Source organism: Panthera pardus, unplaced genomic scaffold (assembly GCF_024362965.1).
Source record: "Panthera pardus isolate Hobbes unplaced genomic scaffold, ASM2436296v1 HiC_scaffold_24, whole genome shotgun sequence".
In the NCBI taxonomy this organism is placed as follows: domain Eukaryota; kingdom Metazoa; phylum Chordata; class Mammalia; order Carnivora; family Felidae; genus Panthera; species Panthera pardus.
In genome coordinates, this window is record NW_026526810.1 from 117766539 (window position 1) to 117786721 (window position 20183).

The following is a 20183-nucleotide window of genomic DNA, read 5'->3' on the forward strand; positions in this document are numbered from 1 at the left end:
CACTGTGAATGAAAACACAGTATTTATTATTCTCCTTCCTACAGGTCAGTGATTCCTACCTTCCCCCCCTCCGGAAGAACTAGTACACTGAATATCAGCTATGTTTTTCTTAACCCAATTCTATGCTCAAAAGATGCAGATTTCATATCCTTTTTAAGATACATGAATCCATACTTTTAAATTGGGCATTAAATACTGGTCCATGCAAATTTTAGTACACACCTTGGAATCTAAGGATTCATCTTGACTGCCTTCCTCATCTGTAAAGAAATTTTAAGACAATTTTAGTCATCCTTCTTGCTGGAAAATTGCAGATATTATTAAAGCACTTAATAAGTACAACAAATAATAATCAGACACTTGATAAATACACCTAGAATTACCTAAAAATTGCTTGTGTTCAGCAACTGCTCAGAAAATACTAGGTGAAAGCAAAACAAGGGGCTGGCTGGAGTAGTCCTTCTTCTCTCCCCGGGCACAACGGCAGCTCCATCTGTTATATAGGCAGGAAGACCAGCTACCACTACCACCACCAAAACCAGACACTTCTGCACATAACCATCCAATTCTTCTGCACATATTAAGTCTACTACTAAGAATGTGTTACTAAATTTATAAAAATCAATCTCTGATTTTGTGGTTCAGGATACCACCTATTATTTTCCTCTGATCAGAATCTGGAATTACATAGCTTATCTTAGTACTGATTAGCATCTTACTGTTCACTGAGACTACTAAAGATGGACACTAAGAATTATTATTATGTGAGTGTACAATTGCCAGACTAAGATATTTAGGATTTGTGTTCTACTCTATTCGGGATATAACCAGATACAAATAAAAAGTAGCATCAAACCATCATGTTTCTTATTAAGAAATTAAGATCTCTTATTAAATAAACAATGAATCTAGACCCTGGTTACACCTTTCTTCCAAACTCCTATCTGCTGCTTTGGCTTTGTCCAATTATGTTAACCTTCCTTCTATTACTCCTTTTGTGCTTTCCTATAACTTCTTTTCTGGCAACTTGTCATTCTTTTTTCTGATCTTATACAAACACATTCAACAACCCAGTGTCCATATGCATGTGTTTGATCTTTGTATTCCTGGCCAGTTTAAAAACTGCCACATGATCTCTAAGTTGCCTTCTTAGTCTTAAAATTACCTGATTTTATCCAGGAGTGAGCTTCAGTATTGCCTGCTCTGTAAGTTATATGGGAAATTAACCAGCAGACAAAATGCTATAAAACCATGTGCTTTTTACCAGGAAATTTGGTGTTCTGGTTGTCATTTATCTTTACTTCATATGGTTACACCCTAAATATTATTCATAACTTGCAACTCTTTCAAGCCTAACAAAAACATGCTTTGGGGTTTGTATTATCAAAGTAGTGAGCTAACTTTAAGAAGTATAAGCAACTCATTATGTACAAAATACACAACACTATTTCACAGTATTTCTCTTGAATATTTGAGAAAACTAGTCTACTACTGAGGTTTTGCCATATAAGAAAAGTGCTGTCAATTCACATACTTAAACCATAGCTACTTCCACATTAACTACTTTTAGACTGCCTTCCAAATATGTTTTTTTTCTGATGAGTGGGGAAGAGGAAGGTATAGCATGCATTAGTCCCATAGTGCCCATAACATTTAGGTAGTGATGCCAGTTAATGAACAATCATCCTTCATGCTAACTTCTTCACAAGTTTTACCCAAAGCCCAAGGTTTAACATACAGTTCAAATTCCATTCTCAGCAAATCTTGGATAAAGGAAAAAAAATCATCTTCATTATATATCAAAGTTGTATGTATGGGGGCATCTGGGTGGCTCAGTGGATTAAGCATCTGACTTTGGTTCAGGGCATGATCTCACGGTTTGCGGGTTCGAGCCCCACATCAGGCTCTGGGCTGACAAGTCAGAGCCTGGAGCCTGCTTTGGATTCTGTGTCTCCCTCTGTCTCTGCCCCTTCCCTGCTCATGCTCTGTCTCCTTCTCTCTCTCTCTCAAAAATAAACATTAAAAAAAAAAAAAGGTTGTATGTATGGATGTGTTTAATCACAAACATTAACTAATATATCAAGAGCAGTCATTAAATGCACAGATATATATAGTATATACCTACATACTGAAACTTTAGATGAGCTGGAACTCTTAAATTACTGATCACTAAATCATGAAATTTAGTACCTTCTCAACACAGGTCACATACGTAGCTAATAGGTATATAATACAGACACCTATAAATAAATTTTAAGATATGTACATTTGAGACACTACAAGCTATTAGATGTTTGACTGGCAAAATGTGTTTCTGAACTCCAAGAGACATGGAAACTTGTGACATCAGGGTTATTTCACGTGAATTGCATCATGCTTCTCTCTCTTCTCTCTTCAAACTAGGAATATATACTAAGGTTACTGGTAAATAAGAGAACTCTCTCTCATTTGCTAAACTGGGAAAGACTACTCCAGATGGTAGTCTTAAGGCATAAGCTATTTTCTCTTTCAAACTGATATATCCATTCACATAACACTTTTATAGAAGTTGCTTATAATCTAGAAACTTCTCATATATAGCAGTCAGGTAACAATTAAAGACACTGAAGTTATGCATAAATAAAAAGAAAATAATAATGCTTTTATCAGAACACAGACATCAAGAAAAAAATGCAAAAGAATTCAACGAAGAGTTACACATTTCTCATTCAATAGCAACACATCCAAAATATAATGGTTTACATTACTTTAATAATTGTACACCTTCCTCTGAAAAAGACCAATTTTCATTATATCAGCTAACCAAACTGCAAAAAGTATCAGAGATATTCTTTCAGGGAAAAGTAATCATCACAGATTCATTTTCCAATTTGTTATGTAAACTAAACAGACTGATAGACCTTCAAACTCAGAAAGTATTAAGAGTTTGGCGAAAGACAGCAGACATCCTGTTCTCTGATTTGCCATAGATTCTGTGCAGATCCTACAATACCCCTGATTTTAATTACTCCCAAATCAAGGCCTGGAGAGCTAGCTTCAAAACCTGGCTTCATTACACGTTAATACATACATGGTTCAATACAGCAAGCTTCCTTAGCCTTTTTCTCAACGCATCAAGAGAGAGTAATACCACCTGCCCCGTTGACTCACAGTTTTAAGGAACAAAAGAACAATGAAATTAAACATCCTCTGCAATCTCAAATTTACTCTTTGAGTATGATAATAGAACTATTATCTGAAACACTTAGCAGTGGATCTAATTTAAAAGATTCTGTAACACTGTTGGCACAAAGAAAAAAAAGTAAACTATCTCTTCCTGTTGAAAATAAGAAAATATGTATGTCTTTTTTTTTAATGTTTTTATTTTTGAGAGACAGAGTACAGGTAGGGGAGGGGCAGAGAGAGGGAGACACAGAATTCACAGCAGGTTCCGGGCCCTGAGCTGTCAACACAGAGCCTGACACGGGGCTTGAACCCACAAACAGTGAGATCATGACCTGAGAGGAAGTCAGACGCTTAACTCACTGAACCACCCAGGCAACCCAAGAAAACATGTATTTCTAAGTAAGAAAAATTATAGCATTTTTCATTATCAAGAGAATGAAGGAGAAATGCCTTTTTAATGCCCTCCTTTATTTATTCACAGGAAAAAGAAAACATTGCTAATAAAAGTTTCATATTTTTATATGCCTCTAAGACAAACTATGAAATAATAGCTACTAACAGTGACAGGATAGATATTTCCTTTGTTGGCCGATTATATTCTAACTGGTAATAAATGCAACTTGCTCTAGGTAACCACTAATATTCAAACTTTAAGTCAACACAAATTATGACCCAACACTTGAGTTTTAAATAGGAGCAAATCTTTAAATCTAAACTAATAATGAGGTGGACTTCCTGTATGAATAAGCAATTTAATGAATAAAAAAGTCAACTAAAAAGCCATGTACTCAATTTCTAAAACTTTACCTCACACAAGTGTTTTACCATATTTGCACTTCATGTGAGTACAGTACTGCCTTTATTGTTTGTCAGCACAAACATCTATACGGTTTTAGTTGTGGCTAAACATGGATTTTGCCTTTGCCAGAGAAATGCTTTGGCACAGTTTAACTACAATGGAAATCTCTGCTTACACCAACACAGTCCAAAGATTTAACATTTCAGTCTTAATAAACTATTTTAACTACCCGAGAATCCCAACTGTTGCTTAAATGACTTCTTCAAGTATCATCTCCACTGACATGAAGCTCTAAGTATATGAAATAACTTAATGGAAGATGCAGGAAAATGTTTCTACGCTTTAATTTTCCTTAAATTGTGCAGACTGAACTCGGAGGAATATTTACCATGTTCCTTAAGTAGTTCTTATACTTTAGCGTGAAGAAATCACTTGTGAACTTTGTTAAACTACAGATGGCTGACCTGTTCCAGACCTAAAACTGCATGTTTAACAAACTCCTAAGAGGAATTCTGATGCAAGTGGTCTGAGGTCCATCAGTTACTCTATCCATTACACTCAACAGCTCCATTTCATACTTCTTTTGGTCAAATAAATGCAAGCAGGGCTTCAAGAGTTATGTAGAGTTTTTGAAGATTTGGTTATGAATACAAACCATCACTAAAAGGGGATAAGGCAGACCTTAAAGGATGATGTTGGCAGTTAAGTAACTAGCATATGCTTGTTGCTTTTGAAATGGTATCTCAAACCACATTATGGATAGAATTTTAGGTTTAGACCTCTCATTTTAGAAACAGAATGACGTTATGGCATCGACTTACAACTAGGACAGATAATTTGGGGATTCAAATAACCATCTGGGAAATTTTCTGTTGGAAAAAAAAAAAGAGTTGACATTTATACCCTGCCTTGTTCCAAAAAAATTTAAAGCCGCAGAACAGCTGTCTTGTTAACTAAACTGATTAAAATTCAAAAGCTTTATTGTACTAATTGTTTCTTTACCAACAATTAGAAACACTGTTTCTTTATCAACATTTTCAAAATAGAAGTTTTCAGATGTAGGCATACTGAACTATTAAAAAATAAAAAACAAACCACAGTATAAATCAGCTAACTGGAAAATCAAGTCAAAGGCACATTTCTGTATCTATCCAAAAAATGAAAACGAGTTGCTATACATTTTAAATCTATAGGGACCAAATTTTCTCAAAAATCATAGAGTTACTGTCAACAAACATGGGGCAACTCCAACACCGTGACAGAGGTAAACACCACTTCCTCAGGAATATTTCCTGAAAAGGGATAGAGAGTGGGCACAATTATATCAAAAGTCTTCATTTTTAAATAGACAGACAAGGGACCACCTCAGGTATTAAGCAAATCCGCCAAACCACTGTCAACATCCTGGTTTTGATGGCCCTTGCTCTGCTCAGTGATAGATCCAGGTGTGTCAATTACTTAACTTACAAATCTCAAGCACATAATCTGTATGAGAGTCGAGGAAGTTCCAAAAGGCTCAGGTACCTCTGTGGATCTAAGCCAGCTGTTGGGATTCATTTCCAGGGTCAATTCCTCATTCGCGAGGAGTTGCTTAAAGTTTGTTAAGTGAGGAGAGGTGTGGGCAGGGTGACCGCCCCTTCTTTCCCTCCCCTCTCTAGCTCCCTAAATACCCGCTCTAGTCCAGGCCAGCCAAAGTCCAAGGAAAGACAACGAGTGACAGGCTAGTGCGAGGTGTGACCAGAGAGTGCAGTCTCCAGCTTGAGCCCCCACGGCCCTGCCCCGGGATGGAGGCCGGGGGGCGGTGGCTCCCGGCCTCCAATCCGAGGGGGCGGATACTGACCCGAGGACGCCGAGGCCGAGCCCAGCAGCACCGCACAGAGCAGCAGCGTCAGCCCAACCCGGACTCGCATCCTGCTCTCGCGGCCGCTGCCACCCCCTGGAGCTGTCGCTTTCGCCTCTGCCACCACCAACTCAGCCACCGCCACCGCCTCACCGCTGCTCTTCCTGCTCTGGTCTCCTTCCTCCGCCCCTTCCCAGGCCTCCCTGCCCCAGTGCGCAGCCAATCCCCGCCCGCCGCCGCGGGCTCCGTGCCCAATCGTCGCAGTCTTCCCGCCCACCCTATTGCTCCGCCCCCGGGGTCATGCATTGACCAATCATTTTGCGAGGTTCCCACACGGGCTTTCCCGGTAGGACCACGGCCTCACCGACATGGCCCCAGCTAATTGGTAGATCCTGGGTTCAACCCTCCCGGAATCCGAGCGTGGGTCCAGGGCCGGGAAGAAAAGAAAGTCACCCAGGACTACAATTCCCACAATGCACTTCATGGGCTTCTCTCGACGTGTGCTCTTGGAAAACGTAGTCCATTGTGGGGCAAGATTTAAAAATGCAGGTAGGTGGCTGTCGAAGTTAAGAGGACTTACTTAAGTAACATCTGGGACAGACATTAATTCAAGGCCACGAACTCACAGCCCCTGTGTGTGTGTGTGTGTGTGTGTGTGTGTGTGTGTGTGTGTGTGGTGCCAAAATATATATCAAGCAGCACACATTGTAAGGGTAATAGTTTGCAATGTGTATTAAGCTCTTATTCCTCTTTGTTTTATTTAGAAATTTTGAATTGGACAAAGTGATATCAACACTGAGGAAGAATACAACAGCTAGACTGAGTTCGAAGTATTTTTTTGAACTTAGGTAAAACCGTGCCATATATACAGAAACCAGGATAGAACTCACTACCTGCCTTCCTTTCCCTGACAAAACAAACGGAAAGAAACCCCGTCCAGTGCAGATCATTCCAATGCTAGTATTTATTTTTAGGAGGACCACCAGATAATAATCATCTGGAAGACGTGGCAACAGCCTTTGCAAAAACCCTTTTAAACTCTTGTCCTTATCCCTCTCTTTTTGTAAGTGACACTGTTCTCTTCGTTGACTAAGTTCAGGAGACTGGGTTGATGTATTTGGAGATAAATGTGATGATGATTGATTGCATTGCAGAAAAGGAAAGAGTCTTGTATGATAACTACCAACTTCAGGCATGCTCCCACTTGGGTCGTAGGGCAGTGGCTTGTTGTTCCTGCCCCTGCATCAAATTGTGTCATTTTGTTTTCCCTAACATCCACCCACTCTCAACTCAGTCCTGGAACTGAGTTGAGCTCAGTTTGAGGTCAGGGTTCTGGTCAGGACACCGGCCACATATCTTAACACCTCCAGACATTTTCTTCTGTCTTCTTTGATAGAAAGTCCTCTTTTCCAGGACGAGGATAAAAAGTTAGCTGCTGGAAAACAACAAAAAACTAACTGCTGTTCCACATTCACATGGGAGGGGATGAAGGAAAAATATTGTCCTATTATTATTGTACTACTGCCTCCTTGGCACTCATCTCTGTTTCTGTCACTACAATGTTTCCTCAGAGTTCCTCTGATTTGAAATCATAGAGTAGGGGTGCCTGGGTGGCTCAGTTGGTTGGGTGGCCGACTACAGCTCAGGTCATGATCTCGTGGTCTGTGACTTTAAGCCCCGCATCAGGCTCTGTGCTGACAGCTCACAGCCTGGAGCCTGCTTTGATTCTGTGCCTCCCTCTCTCTCTCTGCCCCTTCCCTGCTTGCTCTCTGTCTCTCTCTCAAAAATAATAAACATTAAAAATTTTTTTTAAAATCATAGAGTAAAATCTGGTATATTTTCCTCCCTTTTTCATCTTATCGATCATTGCATCCTAATACTTTGAGCTATGTAATTACTCTTTTATGTGACTATTTTTCTCTTTGTCACTCAAAAGTTCCCTCCTGGGTCTCATATTCTGTTACCTGCATCGTGCACTTGAGTTCTAGCTATTTTCACCGTCATTCTCCCTTGACTCTTACCTAAGTCTCATACAGCCAGATTCATTTTCCTTTCAAAATTAAATTTCAATTCAATGAAAATTAAATTGAAATTCCTACTCGAAATTTTTCAATGACTGCCTTTGTCATAAAATCGAAAAAATATTAGAACTTCTCCTGAAAAAATAGGAACTGTGGTGACAGTTTTATTTTCTTGAGGAAGTACTGGGAAGACATTTCTGCTTTCTGCGGAAGCAGCAGCGATTATCTGATTGATAGATTAGGGAATGACTGTTCACTGCTTGAGACTCAGCTTTACTTTTCATCTTTTTCTTTCCTATGTGCTTCTTATATTCAAGGTCCGGTGCTAAGTGCTGCATGAATACATTTGCCACTTCTCTGACTAATCTCCTGATTTCCACACGAACACACTCTTGCCTTGTCATGGGCTCCTTTACCCTCTCCCCACTGCCCTTGCTTCCTCTTCTTAGCCACGGCCATGGCATCCTTCCCACTTTCACTTGGATTTCATCTTGGCTGAGCCTTCTCTGACCAGGCCAGTTCTCATTATTCTTTATGTCTCTAAGGGTTCACAGAACATTCACAAACTTGCCTTTTAAATGGGATGTAAACTTTCTGAGGCCAAAGACAATTATTTAATTCTGTGCATAGATATATATCATCGGGCTTGCCACTAAATAATTTTTGTTGATTGATAGTACACCTTAGTCATAAAGTATTTTAATAAAAATAAGATCTTATTATAGATGATAATAGATAATAGATAATTATAGATTATTATTTTAATAGTAAGATCTTCAAAGTCCTTGCTATCTATTATAAGCTTAATCTTAAAATATTTTACAGGGAAATATTAAGGAGCATTTGCACCCTTAGGATACAGGAAATTTACTTCATTCCTCTTCAGCTCTGTAAAATGAGTATATTAATAACATCTTCACCAGGTCTGTTGTGAGGTTAATACCTCAAAAGAGGTATGCAGGAAAAGAGAATGTTTTACAAATATTATTTCTGATTGATTGCTTGGTTGAAGCAAAGAAGGAAACCAAAATACTACTTTTTATTAAGACTAATAGAACTAGTTTTCTTCACTTAATTTGAAAAAGGTTTAGAGCTGCTAGAGGTACTGTCTTTAGCCAACAGCGAATAATTGACATCTTCTGAGAATGCTCATAGGACCTTGGCTTTTTGGGGAAATTCCAAGTCTCCAAAACAGGTCTAGTGGGGAAGACTGGTGTGGGAAACCAGATTTATTTTAACAGCCTGCTAGACTGCATGATGATTCATTAGTGAAAAGGTTGTGAATTCTCCATGGCCTTACCTAGTCCAGGCAAACATTCATCAAGGTTTCTTGCCAACATTCCCAGTTAAACTTATGTACTCACTCTACTTGTACAAAATTTTAATATTATTTATTAATTCATAGATTTCTTTAATATTTGCTCAGCTGTCTGTACTCTGTTTAACTTGTCCTATATCAACATTCTGGATCAGTGTCATAGATTTCCAAGTTGCAGAAAACCTGTTTGCTTGGCATTACAACACAGCATAGGACCCAATGGAGGTAGATAACAAGTGCCTTTTCATGCAGAGGACACTGATGTGACCTTATTCCGTTGAAATGAATCAAACAACCAGCATGTATTGAGAACCTCCTGAAAGTATTGAGCACATAAATCCAGTTTGCTCTTTGTTTATGGATAAGACAACCCCCAGAGCCTTTTCCTAAGAATGCAGTGATTGTCATTAACTCTAGTCAAGTATATCCTTTCCTGTGCTATTCTTAGGCATCTATTTGGTTGACCGTGTGCACAGGCTGTCAGCACTTGAACCAACATATCTGCCAGGGCAGGATTAGGGAGAGACAAGGAGCAGAATATTTTCCCCTTAAAGCTTAGAGAATATACTTTCTTTGATATAGATGAGGTAAATTTAAGTCGTTATTTTTGTGTTCACTTCTCATGGATGTGAAATTGAATTCAATGAAAATTGAAATCCTTGCACCGAATCATGATTTAGAACCTGACATCTCCTCATGCACATTCTCAGTTCCTTGAGTAAATGGGCAATAGGTTCTTTACTTCATTGTATTAACTGTAATTCCAGGATTGTTTATAGCAGACACATAATTAATCATCAAATAAACTTTGAATGTGCATATAGCTCTCTAAGGTTATAATTGTCATAAAGATCAGAGTGTAGATCCTGATTGCAGAGCACAGTGTTCAATATACCTAAGCTCTGAAGCTGATAGAATGAATAGGGTGTGGCATGTGTGTGTGTGTGTGTGTATATGTGTGTGTTCAGGCTCTACTAAGTTTAATCCTGAAGTGACATTTACTTTGGAGGTGTATATCCTTTCTAAGCAGTGTTGATTCATACCAGATAAGGGAAAGGCCGAGATACCTTTATACCCTGAAGAAACGGACAGGCATCTTTTGGTCTAATTTTTTCATAGATTTATTAACTACAGTTCTGGAGAGAGACTGGATTAAAACTAAATTTCAATAAGAACTTGATTAAGTGAACCTTATAAAGTGGAGATAAATGCTTTAGAGCTACCATTAAATTTAGAATACTTAACTGAGTAGACGGCAATGTATTTAATCAGTGAATGTTGGGTTAAGAACATTATATACATAGGATAATGCTTCCTTCCTTCCTTCCTTCCTTCCTTCCTTCCTTCCTTCCTTCCTTCCTTCCTTCCCTCCTTCCTTCCTTCATTCAACAAATATTTTCTGGGCACTGTCAATGCCTTTCTGCTAAAGACCACTAGGGACACCCCTGTAGTTGAACACATTAGGTTTAGTACTTACTAATGAGGGAGAACACATGCATGGCATCTCTCTCTGTAAGGAGGCTTTAGAAAGAACCTATTATAGGATTTGGACTTTGGTTGGGTAATTGGTGGGAGGATCCAGAAAAGTTGGGTTTGGTCTAGATTGGATGCTGTTAGCAGTACCCCCGATTTCTATGATTTGGTAGAAATCAAGCAGTAAACCTTATCTGAAAGGAGAGGAGACTAGAATGAGGATGAAGCAATCATTGGTGAAGAAACAGTAGTTACTTATTTTAGCCAAGAGATGAAGTGTTTGGTACTTTGTGGATGACACAGGGAACTTGTTTCTGTCTGTGCTTAGATAAAATCGTGAAATGGTTTGCTTTGCTTCATTTAATCTTAGTTGCAGAGTAGCCTGTCTGTTGTTGGTATTCTGTGATTGTTTATGTCCCATAGGAGAAGAACATGGCCTGGTTGTGAGTGTCAGGCCGGCTTCTGCTTGTCAGGCGTTCCTCTTTTTCTTTCTCACCACCTACTGTTGAGGTACACCAGGTTCTTGGTGCTAAGGATTCAGTGATTAATAAAACAGACAAAAATCATAAGAGTGTACATTCTAGAGAAATAGAATAAAAGAAATAATTATAATTATTTAGAAGGTGATAAGTACTACAGGGAAAAAACATAAATAGTACAGAAGGGGAATAGGGTACCGGGGGGTGAGTGGGGACCACCATTTACATTTAAAGCAGGAAGGTCAGGGAAGACTTCCCTGTAAAGCTCACATTTGAGCAGAGACTTAAAGTGATGAGGAATGAACCATGAAGACATGGAGTGGATCTAGCTGTTCTGATGGGTGTAAGGTGATATCTCATTGTGGTTTTTTTTTTTCAATATATGAAATTTATTGTCAAAATGGTTTCCATACAACACCCAGTGCTCATCCCAAAAGGTGCCCTCCTCAATACCCATCACCCACCCTCCCCTCCCTCTCACCCCCCATCAACCCTCAGTTTGTTCTCAGTTTTTAAGAGTCTCTTATGCTTTGGCTCTCTCCCACTCTAACCTCTTTTTTTTTTTTCCTTCCCCTCCCCCATGGGTTTCTGTTAAGTTTCTCAGGATCCACATAAGAGTGAACACATATGGTATCAGTCTTTCTCTGTATGGCTTATTTCACTTAGCATCACACTCTCCAGTTCCATCCACGTTGCTACAAAGGGCCATATTTCATTCTTCTCATTGCCCTGTAGTACTCCATTGTGTATATAAACCACAACTTCTTTATCCATTCATCAGTTGATGGACATTTAGGCTCTTCCCATAATTTGGCTATTGTTGAGACTGCTGCTATAAACATCGGGGTACAAGTGCCCCTATGCATCAGTACTCCTGTATCCCTTGGGTAAATTCCTAGCAGTGCTATTGCTGGGTCATAGGGTAGGTCTATTTTTAATTTTCTGAGGAACCTTCACACTGTTCTCCAGAGTGGCTGCACCAATTTGCATCCCCACCAACAGTGCAAGAGGGTTCCCGTTTCTCCACATCCTCTCCAGCATCTATAGTCTCCTGATTTGTTCATTTTGGCCACTCTGACTGGCGTGAGGTGGTATCTGAGTGTGGTTTTGATTTGTATTTCCCTGATAAGGAGCGACGTTGAGCATCTTTTCATGTGCCTGTTGGCCATCTGGATGTCTTCTTTAGAGAAGTGTCTCTTCATGTTTTCTGCCCATTTCTTCACTGGGTTATTTGTTTTTCGGGTGTGGAGTTTGGTGAGCTCTTTATAGATTTTGGATACTAGCCCTTTGTCCGATGTGTCATTTGCAAATATCTTTTCCCATTCCGTTGGTTGCCTTTTAGTTTTGTTGGTTGTTTCCTTTGCTGTGCAGAAGCTTTTTATCTTCATAAGGTCCCAGTAATTCACTTTTGCTTTTAATTCCCTTGCCTTTGGGGATGTGTCGAGTAAGAGATTGCTACGGCTGAGGTCAGAGAGGTCTTTTCCTGCTTTCTCCTCTAGGGTTTTGATGGTTTCCTGTCTCACATTCAGGTCCTTTATCCATTTTGAGTTTATTTTTGTGAATGGTGTGAGAAAGTGGTCTAGTTTCAATCTTCTGCATGTTGCTGTCCAGTTCTCCCAGGCCCATTTGTTAAAGAGACTGTCTTTTTTCCATTGGGTGTTCTTTCCTGCTTTGTCAAAGATGAGTTGGCCATACGTTTGTGGGTCTAGTTCTGGGGTTTCTATTCTATTCCATTGGTCTATGTGTCTGTTTTTGTGCCAGTACCATGCTGTCTTGATGATGACAGCTTTGTAGTAGAGGCTAAAGTCTGGGATTGTGATGCCTCCTTGCTTTGGTCTTCTTCAAAATTACTTTGGCTATTCGGGGCCTTTTGTGGTTCCATATGAATTTTAGGATTGCTTGTTCTAGTTTCAAGAAGAATGCTGTTGCAATTTTGATCGGGATTGCATTGAATGTGTAGATAGCTTTGGGTAGTATTGACATTTTGACAATATTTATTCTTCCAATCCATGAGCAGGGAATGTCTTTCCATTTCTTTATATCTTCTTCAATTACCTTCATAAGCTTTCTATAGTTTTCAGCATACAGATCTTTTACATCTTTGGTTAGATTTATCCCTAGGTATTTTATGCTTCTTGGTGCAATTGTGAATGGGATCAGTTTCTTTATTTGTCTTTCTGTTGCTTCATTGTTAGTGTATAAGAATGCAACTGATTCCTGTACATTGATTTTGTATCCTGCAACTTTGCTGAATTCATGTATCAGTTCTAGCAGACTTTTGGTGGAGTCTATCGGATTTTCCATGTATAGTATCATGTCATCCTCTTCCGTGACCTCTTGTCTGCGCTTGGCTCCAGAGACTCCATTCTGCTAATCCTCTGGCGGTTTTCTGGGTTATTTAGGCAGGTGTAAGTGGAATCTAAGTGATCAACAGGATGCGCAGTGAGCCCAGCATCCTCCTATGCCGCCATCTTCCTAGTAACCTCATTGTGGTTTTGATTTGTGTAACATCTGAAATAAATAGAACATAATAAATACATACATACATACCCTTATAAACAAATAAATAAATACATAAATAAATGTATGTTAATTACCCTTCAAATAGAAAATAAAAAAAAATTTTAAAAATGTGGACATGAAGAGCCTTCCAGGAATAAGAAGCAGCCCCAATAAAGGTTCTAAGACAAGAGCACGTCTCTTATGCTCCAAGAATAGCAAGGAATCCTATGGCTGTAGAAGCAGGTGAAGGAGGAGATGGCAGGAGAACGGGAGCAGGGGAAGTCAGAGAGTGACTCGGGCCAGATGGTGTAGGGATTTTAGGTCAATATTAAGGGGTAGTCAGAATACTATTTTTATGAGTCTGAGATTGGCTCTCTTTAAGTGTGGCTTGGATAGTGGCCTGGAGCTTCCCCCTCCTGCATGAAAATAAGCAAATAATTACATAATCCTTTTTATTAATAGTTTGGATATAATTCTAAAGTAACCAATTAAAACAATTGTACTCAAAAGTTTGATTCAGCAGGAGTTAGAAACTGAGATGGTAAGTACAAAATTGAGACGGTAAAAGAGAAAGATCTTCAAATAAGGATCCCCAAAATATTCAAATAATATTATTGTAAATGCAAATCACATGGAAGTAAGTTTAGAAAACATTTACAATGCAAAATAAAGTTTTTTTTAAGTGTATTTATTTTGAGGAGCTCGTGCTTGAGCAAGTGGGGGAGGGGCAGAGAGGGAGAGAGAGAGAATCCCAAGCAGGTGCCCTATGCAGGGGCTGAACTCACAAGCCATGAGGTCATGACCTGAGCCAGAATCAAGAGTCAGATGCTTAACCAGTTGAGCCACCGAGGCACCCTTTGATCATTTCCTACCCTTAAAAATTTTTTTTGAAGGTTTTATTTTTATTTTTGAGAGAGAGAGAGACAGAGACAGAGACAGAGGAGACAGAGGATCTGAAGCACACTCCACACTGACAGCAGAGAGCCAGATGCAGGTCTAGAACTCATGAACCATGAGATCATGACCTGACCTCAAATCTGATGCTTAACTGACTGAGCCACCAGGCAACCCTGATCATTCCCTATTCTTGAATAGGTTCCCAGCTATGCCATGTTGACTTCACATAAATCCACCTTGAAGGGCAGCATTGACAAAAAAAAAGAAATGTATGTATTATGTATATACTAAGATATACAATAAATACATATTTCATACATGCATGAAAAATGTTTGTACACATTGGCACAAATGTATATAATTAATACAATTGAGAATAAGTTGCAGGCATGATGCTTCTCTAAATATGTTAGTATTTCCTGAAAACAAAGAATTCTCTAACATAGCCACAGAACTATGATCAAAGTTAGAAACTTCACACTGATTCAATACTATCATCTAATCTACAGACTTTATTGTTCTTGTACTGACTTGCCACAATAATGTCCTTTCTAACAATTGAAAATCCAACATCATCAGTTGCATCCAGTTTGTCACATCTCATTAGTGTCCTTTAACCTGGAACAGTTCTTGAAAGTGTGTGTGTTTCTGAACCCCTTGATACTAATAATTTTTAAGTGTACAAATAAGTTATTTCATAGAATTTACCCTAATGTCAATTTGTGTTATGATTAGATTCAGGTTATGTACATTTGGGAAGACCACCACAGAAATGATGCTGAATTCTCTTAGTGCATCATGTCAGGCACCAAATGCTATTGGTTAGTCCAAATTCTGGCAATGATAATGTTAATCAATTAGTTAAGGAGGTGTTTCATTGTATTTACCTTTTGCAATTAATATGTATCTTGAAGAAGACACTGAGATTCTGCAAATATCTCACTATTCCTTAAACATTCACCCACTAGTTTTACCATGTATATTCATGATTCTTGCCTGAATCAATAATTACTATGACAGCTGCCAAATGGTGATTTTCTAATTCTATCATTCCTTCTACATTTATTATTAGCTTTCTAGCGTAGGCAGAGATTTTTCTTATTTATTTCTTCATTTAATTGATTAATTTACATTGTTATAGACTCACACATTTTTTATTCAATACGTTATAATCCTACCTATCATTATTTTGATGTTCAGATTACCTCAGATTTAGCCAGTGGGCGCCTCTTCAAACTGACTACTGTATCTTTTTGAGAGCGTTCTTACATTTTTGCACTACTTGTATTTTGTTTCTACTTCCCTTGATCCAGTGTTGGAATCAGCCATTTCTCCAAGCAGGCCTGCTTTTCTTCAGTGGAGAATGGTGTTTATATTCCAAGAGTATTCATTACTACTGGGTTGTTAATGTTTCTAAAATATCTTAGCAGATGGAGCTGGGAATTGTGTGTGTGTGTGTGTGTGTGTGTGTGTGTGTGTGTGTGTGTGTAGGTATAGATGTGTGTATGTTTATGTGTGCATATATGTATGTATATATAAATGAATGCATACACACATTCATAATACACATAACTACACATATCTATACCCACTTCTACATATATTTTTTAAGTTTATTTATTTATTTTGAGAGAGAGAAAGAGAGACAGAGAGCAGGGGAGGGTCAGAGATAGAAGGAGAGAGAGAATCCCAAGCAGGCTCTGCACTGTCAGCACAGAGCCCAATGTGGGGCTCGAACTCACAAACCATGAAGTCATGACCTGAGCCGAAACCAATAGTTGGACGCTTAACCAACTGAGCCACCCAGGTGCTCCCATTTCTATATTTATTTATGTCTTTCTATATATTAAAATCTCTGGAAAATGAATGAATGAGCCACAGAGAAAACAGGAGAAAATATTTGCAGTGCATATTTTTAAAGGGAATTTGTGTCCAAAATGTGTTAAGAATTTGATAATAAACACATAATGAATATATTATTTAAAACTATCCAGGCTATAAACATAGACATAAAATAAATGTGAATTAAGTAATATAAATAACATAAATATAACACACGTATATATTTATGTAATAAATAGAAATACAAAATACAATAATAAATATACAAATAGAATAAAACATAATAATAAAAATATCCCACAAATGGAAAAAGTTTGAACATGCCCTTGCAAAGAAAATAGGTAAGTAGAAAATAAGCACGTGAAAAGGTGTTCAACATCTTTAGTCTTCAAGGAAATGTAAATTAAAATCACAACAAAATATCACTCTCCTTAAAATGGCAGAACTTTTAAACAATGACAAGTATTGATGAGGATGTAGAGCAATTGGAACTTATAGGGCTGTAAAAGGGTACATCTGCTGAAAAAAATTTTTATCCATAGTCCTTGTCTATGAAACATATATCGACCCTGTAACTTAATGTTTTCATTCTTAAGTGCTTGCTCAAGAGAGATGAGATCCTATGTTCATATAATGTCTCACGCAATAATGTTCCTGGTAGCTAAATTCATAATAGGGAAGATCTTGGAATCACTTAAAATGTTCACCTTGTGAATGGATAAGCAAACTGGTATATTGATACAATGGAGTGTTACTTGGCAACAGAAAGGAGAGAATTATTGATATGTGCATATCATGGACGAATCTCAAAAACATGCTGAGCAAAAGAAAACAGACATGAAAGAGCTCATCTTTTATGATTCCATTCCTATGGCGCTCGACAACAGTTACAGCTAACCTATAGTGATAGAGTTCAGAACAGCGGTTGCTTAGTGGTTAGGGTGGGAAGGGGAAAATTAACTGGAAAGGGGAAGAAGGGAACTTTTGGTTAATAGAAATCATCTATAGTCTAATTAGCTTGTGGGTCACATAAGTGACAGAGATACATCTGTCAAAACTCATAGAACCATGCCCTTAAGATCCATGCATTTTCATGTATGTAGATGATACATTGTGGCAGGCAGACTAATGCACCCCCTACCAAGATGTTCCTAATCCCCAAACCTGTGTATACTTCCTGTTACCTTTGAAAGCATAGGACTTTGCTTATGTAATTGAGTTAAGGGTCTTGAGATGGGAAGATTCTCCCGGATTAGCCAATGAGAATGGATAATCATAATGTAATCATAAACTTTCTTACAGGAGGGAGGTGGGAGGGCCAAAGTCAGAGAAGAGGAGATGCTATTTCTGAAAGAGGACCATGAACCAAAGGATGCAGATAGACTCTAGAAGCTAGAAACAGCAAAGAATGGATTATCCCTGGAGCCTCTGGAAGGAACACAGCTCTGCCAACTTCGTGATTTGGCCTTGGAAGGTCCATTTTTGGACTTCTGACATTCAGAACTGTAAGATAATAAATTTGTGTAGTTTTAAGTCACTATGTTTGTGGAAATTAGTAATAAGCGACAGTAGTAAAGAAGCTAAAATATATAGGCATACCTCATTTTATTGCGTTTCACAAGTATTGCATTTTTTCATAAGGTGAAGGCTTGTGGCAACCAGCATGGATCAAGTTTATCGGCACCATTTTTCCAACAGCATTTGCTCACTTCCTATCTTTGTGTCACATTTTGGTAATTCTTGCAAAATTTTAAACTTTTTCATTGGGCACTCACAATGTGCCTATTATATTTGTTACAGTGATCTGTGGTCAGTGATTACATCTCACCGAAAGCTCAGGGATGGTTAGCATAAATTAAGGCATGTACATTATTTTTACAACATATGCTGTTGCACACTTAATAGGCTATAGTATAAACATAATTTATATGCACTGGGAAACGAAAGAATTCATTTGACTCACTTTTTTGCAACGTTTGCTTTATTGTAATATTGGCTTCATTGCAGTGTACCGGAACCAAAGCTACAGTATCTCTGAGGTATGTCTGTACTTCATTTTGAAAAAAAAAGGTATTAAAAAATGAATGTGGGGTGCCTCAGTCAGTTAAGTGTCCAACTCTTGATTTTGGCTCAGGTCAGGATCTCATGGTCGTGAGATTGAGCTGGGCATGGAGTCTGCTTGGGATTCTCTTTCTGCCCCTCCTTTTCTCGCATGTGATTTCTCTCAAAATAAAATAAATAAAATAAAAAATGCACTTAAGTGAGCAGTCTCATGTGCTACCAAAAAATAAGTAAAAAAATAAAGCCATATTGTGGAACAGACCTGGACACTACTCTGAATTGTGCCATCTGCCAGTTCAGCAGTTCAGCTGTGGAAACTTTGGAAAGTTATGTAACATCTCTAAGGCTCAGTTTCTGAGTCTACAAAACCACGATTATTAAACCTGGCTTATCGCTCAGAACTGTCATGAGGAATAAAGGCAATAAAATAAGAAAGCATTCTAATAACAAAAGACCAAAAAGGTAAAGCCTTTTTTCAGTTAAAAAAATTTTTTTAATGTTTATTTTTGAGAGACAGAGACAGAGAGAGAGACAGAGTGCAAGCAGGAGAGGGGCAGAGAGAGGGAGACACAGAATCCAAAGCAGGCTCCAGCCTCTGAGCTGTGTCAGCACAGACCTGATGAAGGGCTTGAACTCAAGTGCTGCGAGATCATGACCTGAGCCGAAGTCAGACACCTAACCAACTGAGCCACCCAGGCGCCCCTAGCAATTTTTTAACACTGATCAGCTGGCACCTAAGAAAGAGGTCAACCTGGGTATTCTGTTCTTCAGTAGTCCTACTAAAGGTCAAACAACATTTTCAATTTCTTATTGATTCTCCAGAAAACTTTGAGAGGTTTGCTGGTGAGCCCAGGAGATAGGTGCCTCTGTTAAAGAGGACCAGGTTCCTTCATCAATTCCTCATTAATTAGCCAGATCCCCACCATGTCCCTTATCAGAATTTCTCATTTTTCAGGCTTAAGGAATGAGTTCATTATATAATAATAATTAAATTTATTTTGAAGTTCTGGCAATTCACGTCACTTAATGTTTCTTGGAAGTTCTGCTTCCATTCTTTTCCACGGTCACCATCCTGGTTATAGCCCTCATAACTTCATGTCACACAAACTTGCTGATGAGATTATCATCAGACTCATTTCCCTCAATCTCTCTGGCTCAAGAAGTCATAAGGGCTTCTTATAACCTTGGGCAACAAATTTAAACTCCCCTGCATGGCCGCCAAGCATCTTTTTCCCTCCTCTCCTCTACATCTCCAATCCTATTTTTTTCTTTCCCCCTTATACATGTGTGTATTAGTCAGCTCAGGCTGTCATGAGAAGATACCACAGACTGGGTGGCTTCGAGAAGAGAAATGTATTTCTCATAGTTTTGAAGACCGGGGGTCTGAGATCAGGGTGCTGGTGTGGTCAGGCTCCCGCGAGAGCTTTTTTTGCCTTTTCCTGTGTCCTCACGTGGCTATGAAAGAGACTGAGCGTGCTCTCAGGTTCTGGTGTCTCTTCTTACAAGGACAGTAACCCTAGCAGAAGGCTCCACCCTCATGATCCATCTGAACCTAATCTCCTCCCAAAGGAGGCGATCACCATCTCTAAATACCATCACATGGAGGGGGCGGGTAGGGTTTCCACGTGTGAATTTGGGAGGAGGGACACAATTCAGTCTGTAGAAACATATTCTGTTTCAGATGTAGTTTTACTTGCTTATTTAATCCTACTTGTTCCTTTCTTTGGGTTGGGCTGCTTGCTTTTATTTTCTAATTCTCTTCCTTTTCAAAACCCAATTCTAAATT

At 38.7% G+C, this 20183-nt stretch overlaps 1 protein-coding gene across 1 annotated transcript in view; it reads right to left on the bottom strand.

The window, feature by feature from the left end:
* SEL1L (SEL1L adaptor subunit of ERAD E3 ubiquitin ligase) overlaps positions 1–5994 on the bottom strand; it is a 52298-nt gene extending 46304 nt beyond the window's left edge. The window contains exons 1-2 of the mRNA XM_019461936.2: positions 5805–5994; positions 223–260 (exon numbers count right to left, since the gene is read on the bottom strand). Of these exons, the coding sequence (XP_019317481.1) occupies positions 223–260; positions 5805–5874 (108 nt within the window). The 5' untranslated portion in view covers positions 5875–5994. The remainder of the gene's footprint in view (positions 1–222; positions 261–5804) is intronic.
* Between the last annotated feature and the right edge of the window lie 14189 nt (positions 5995–20183).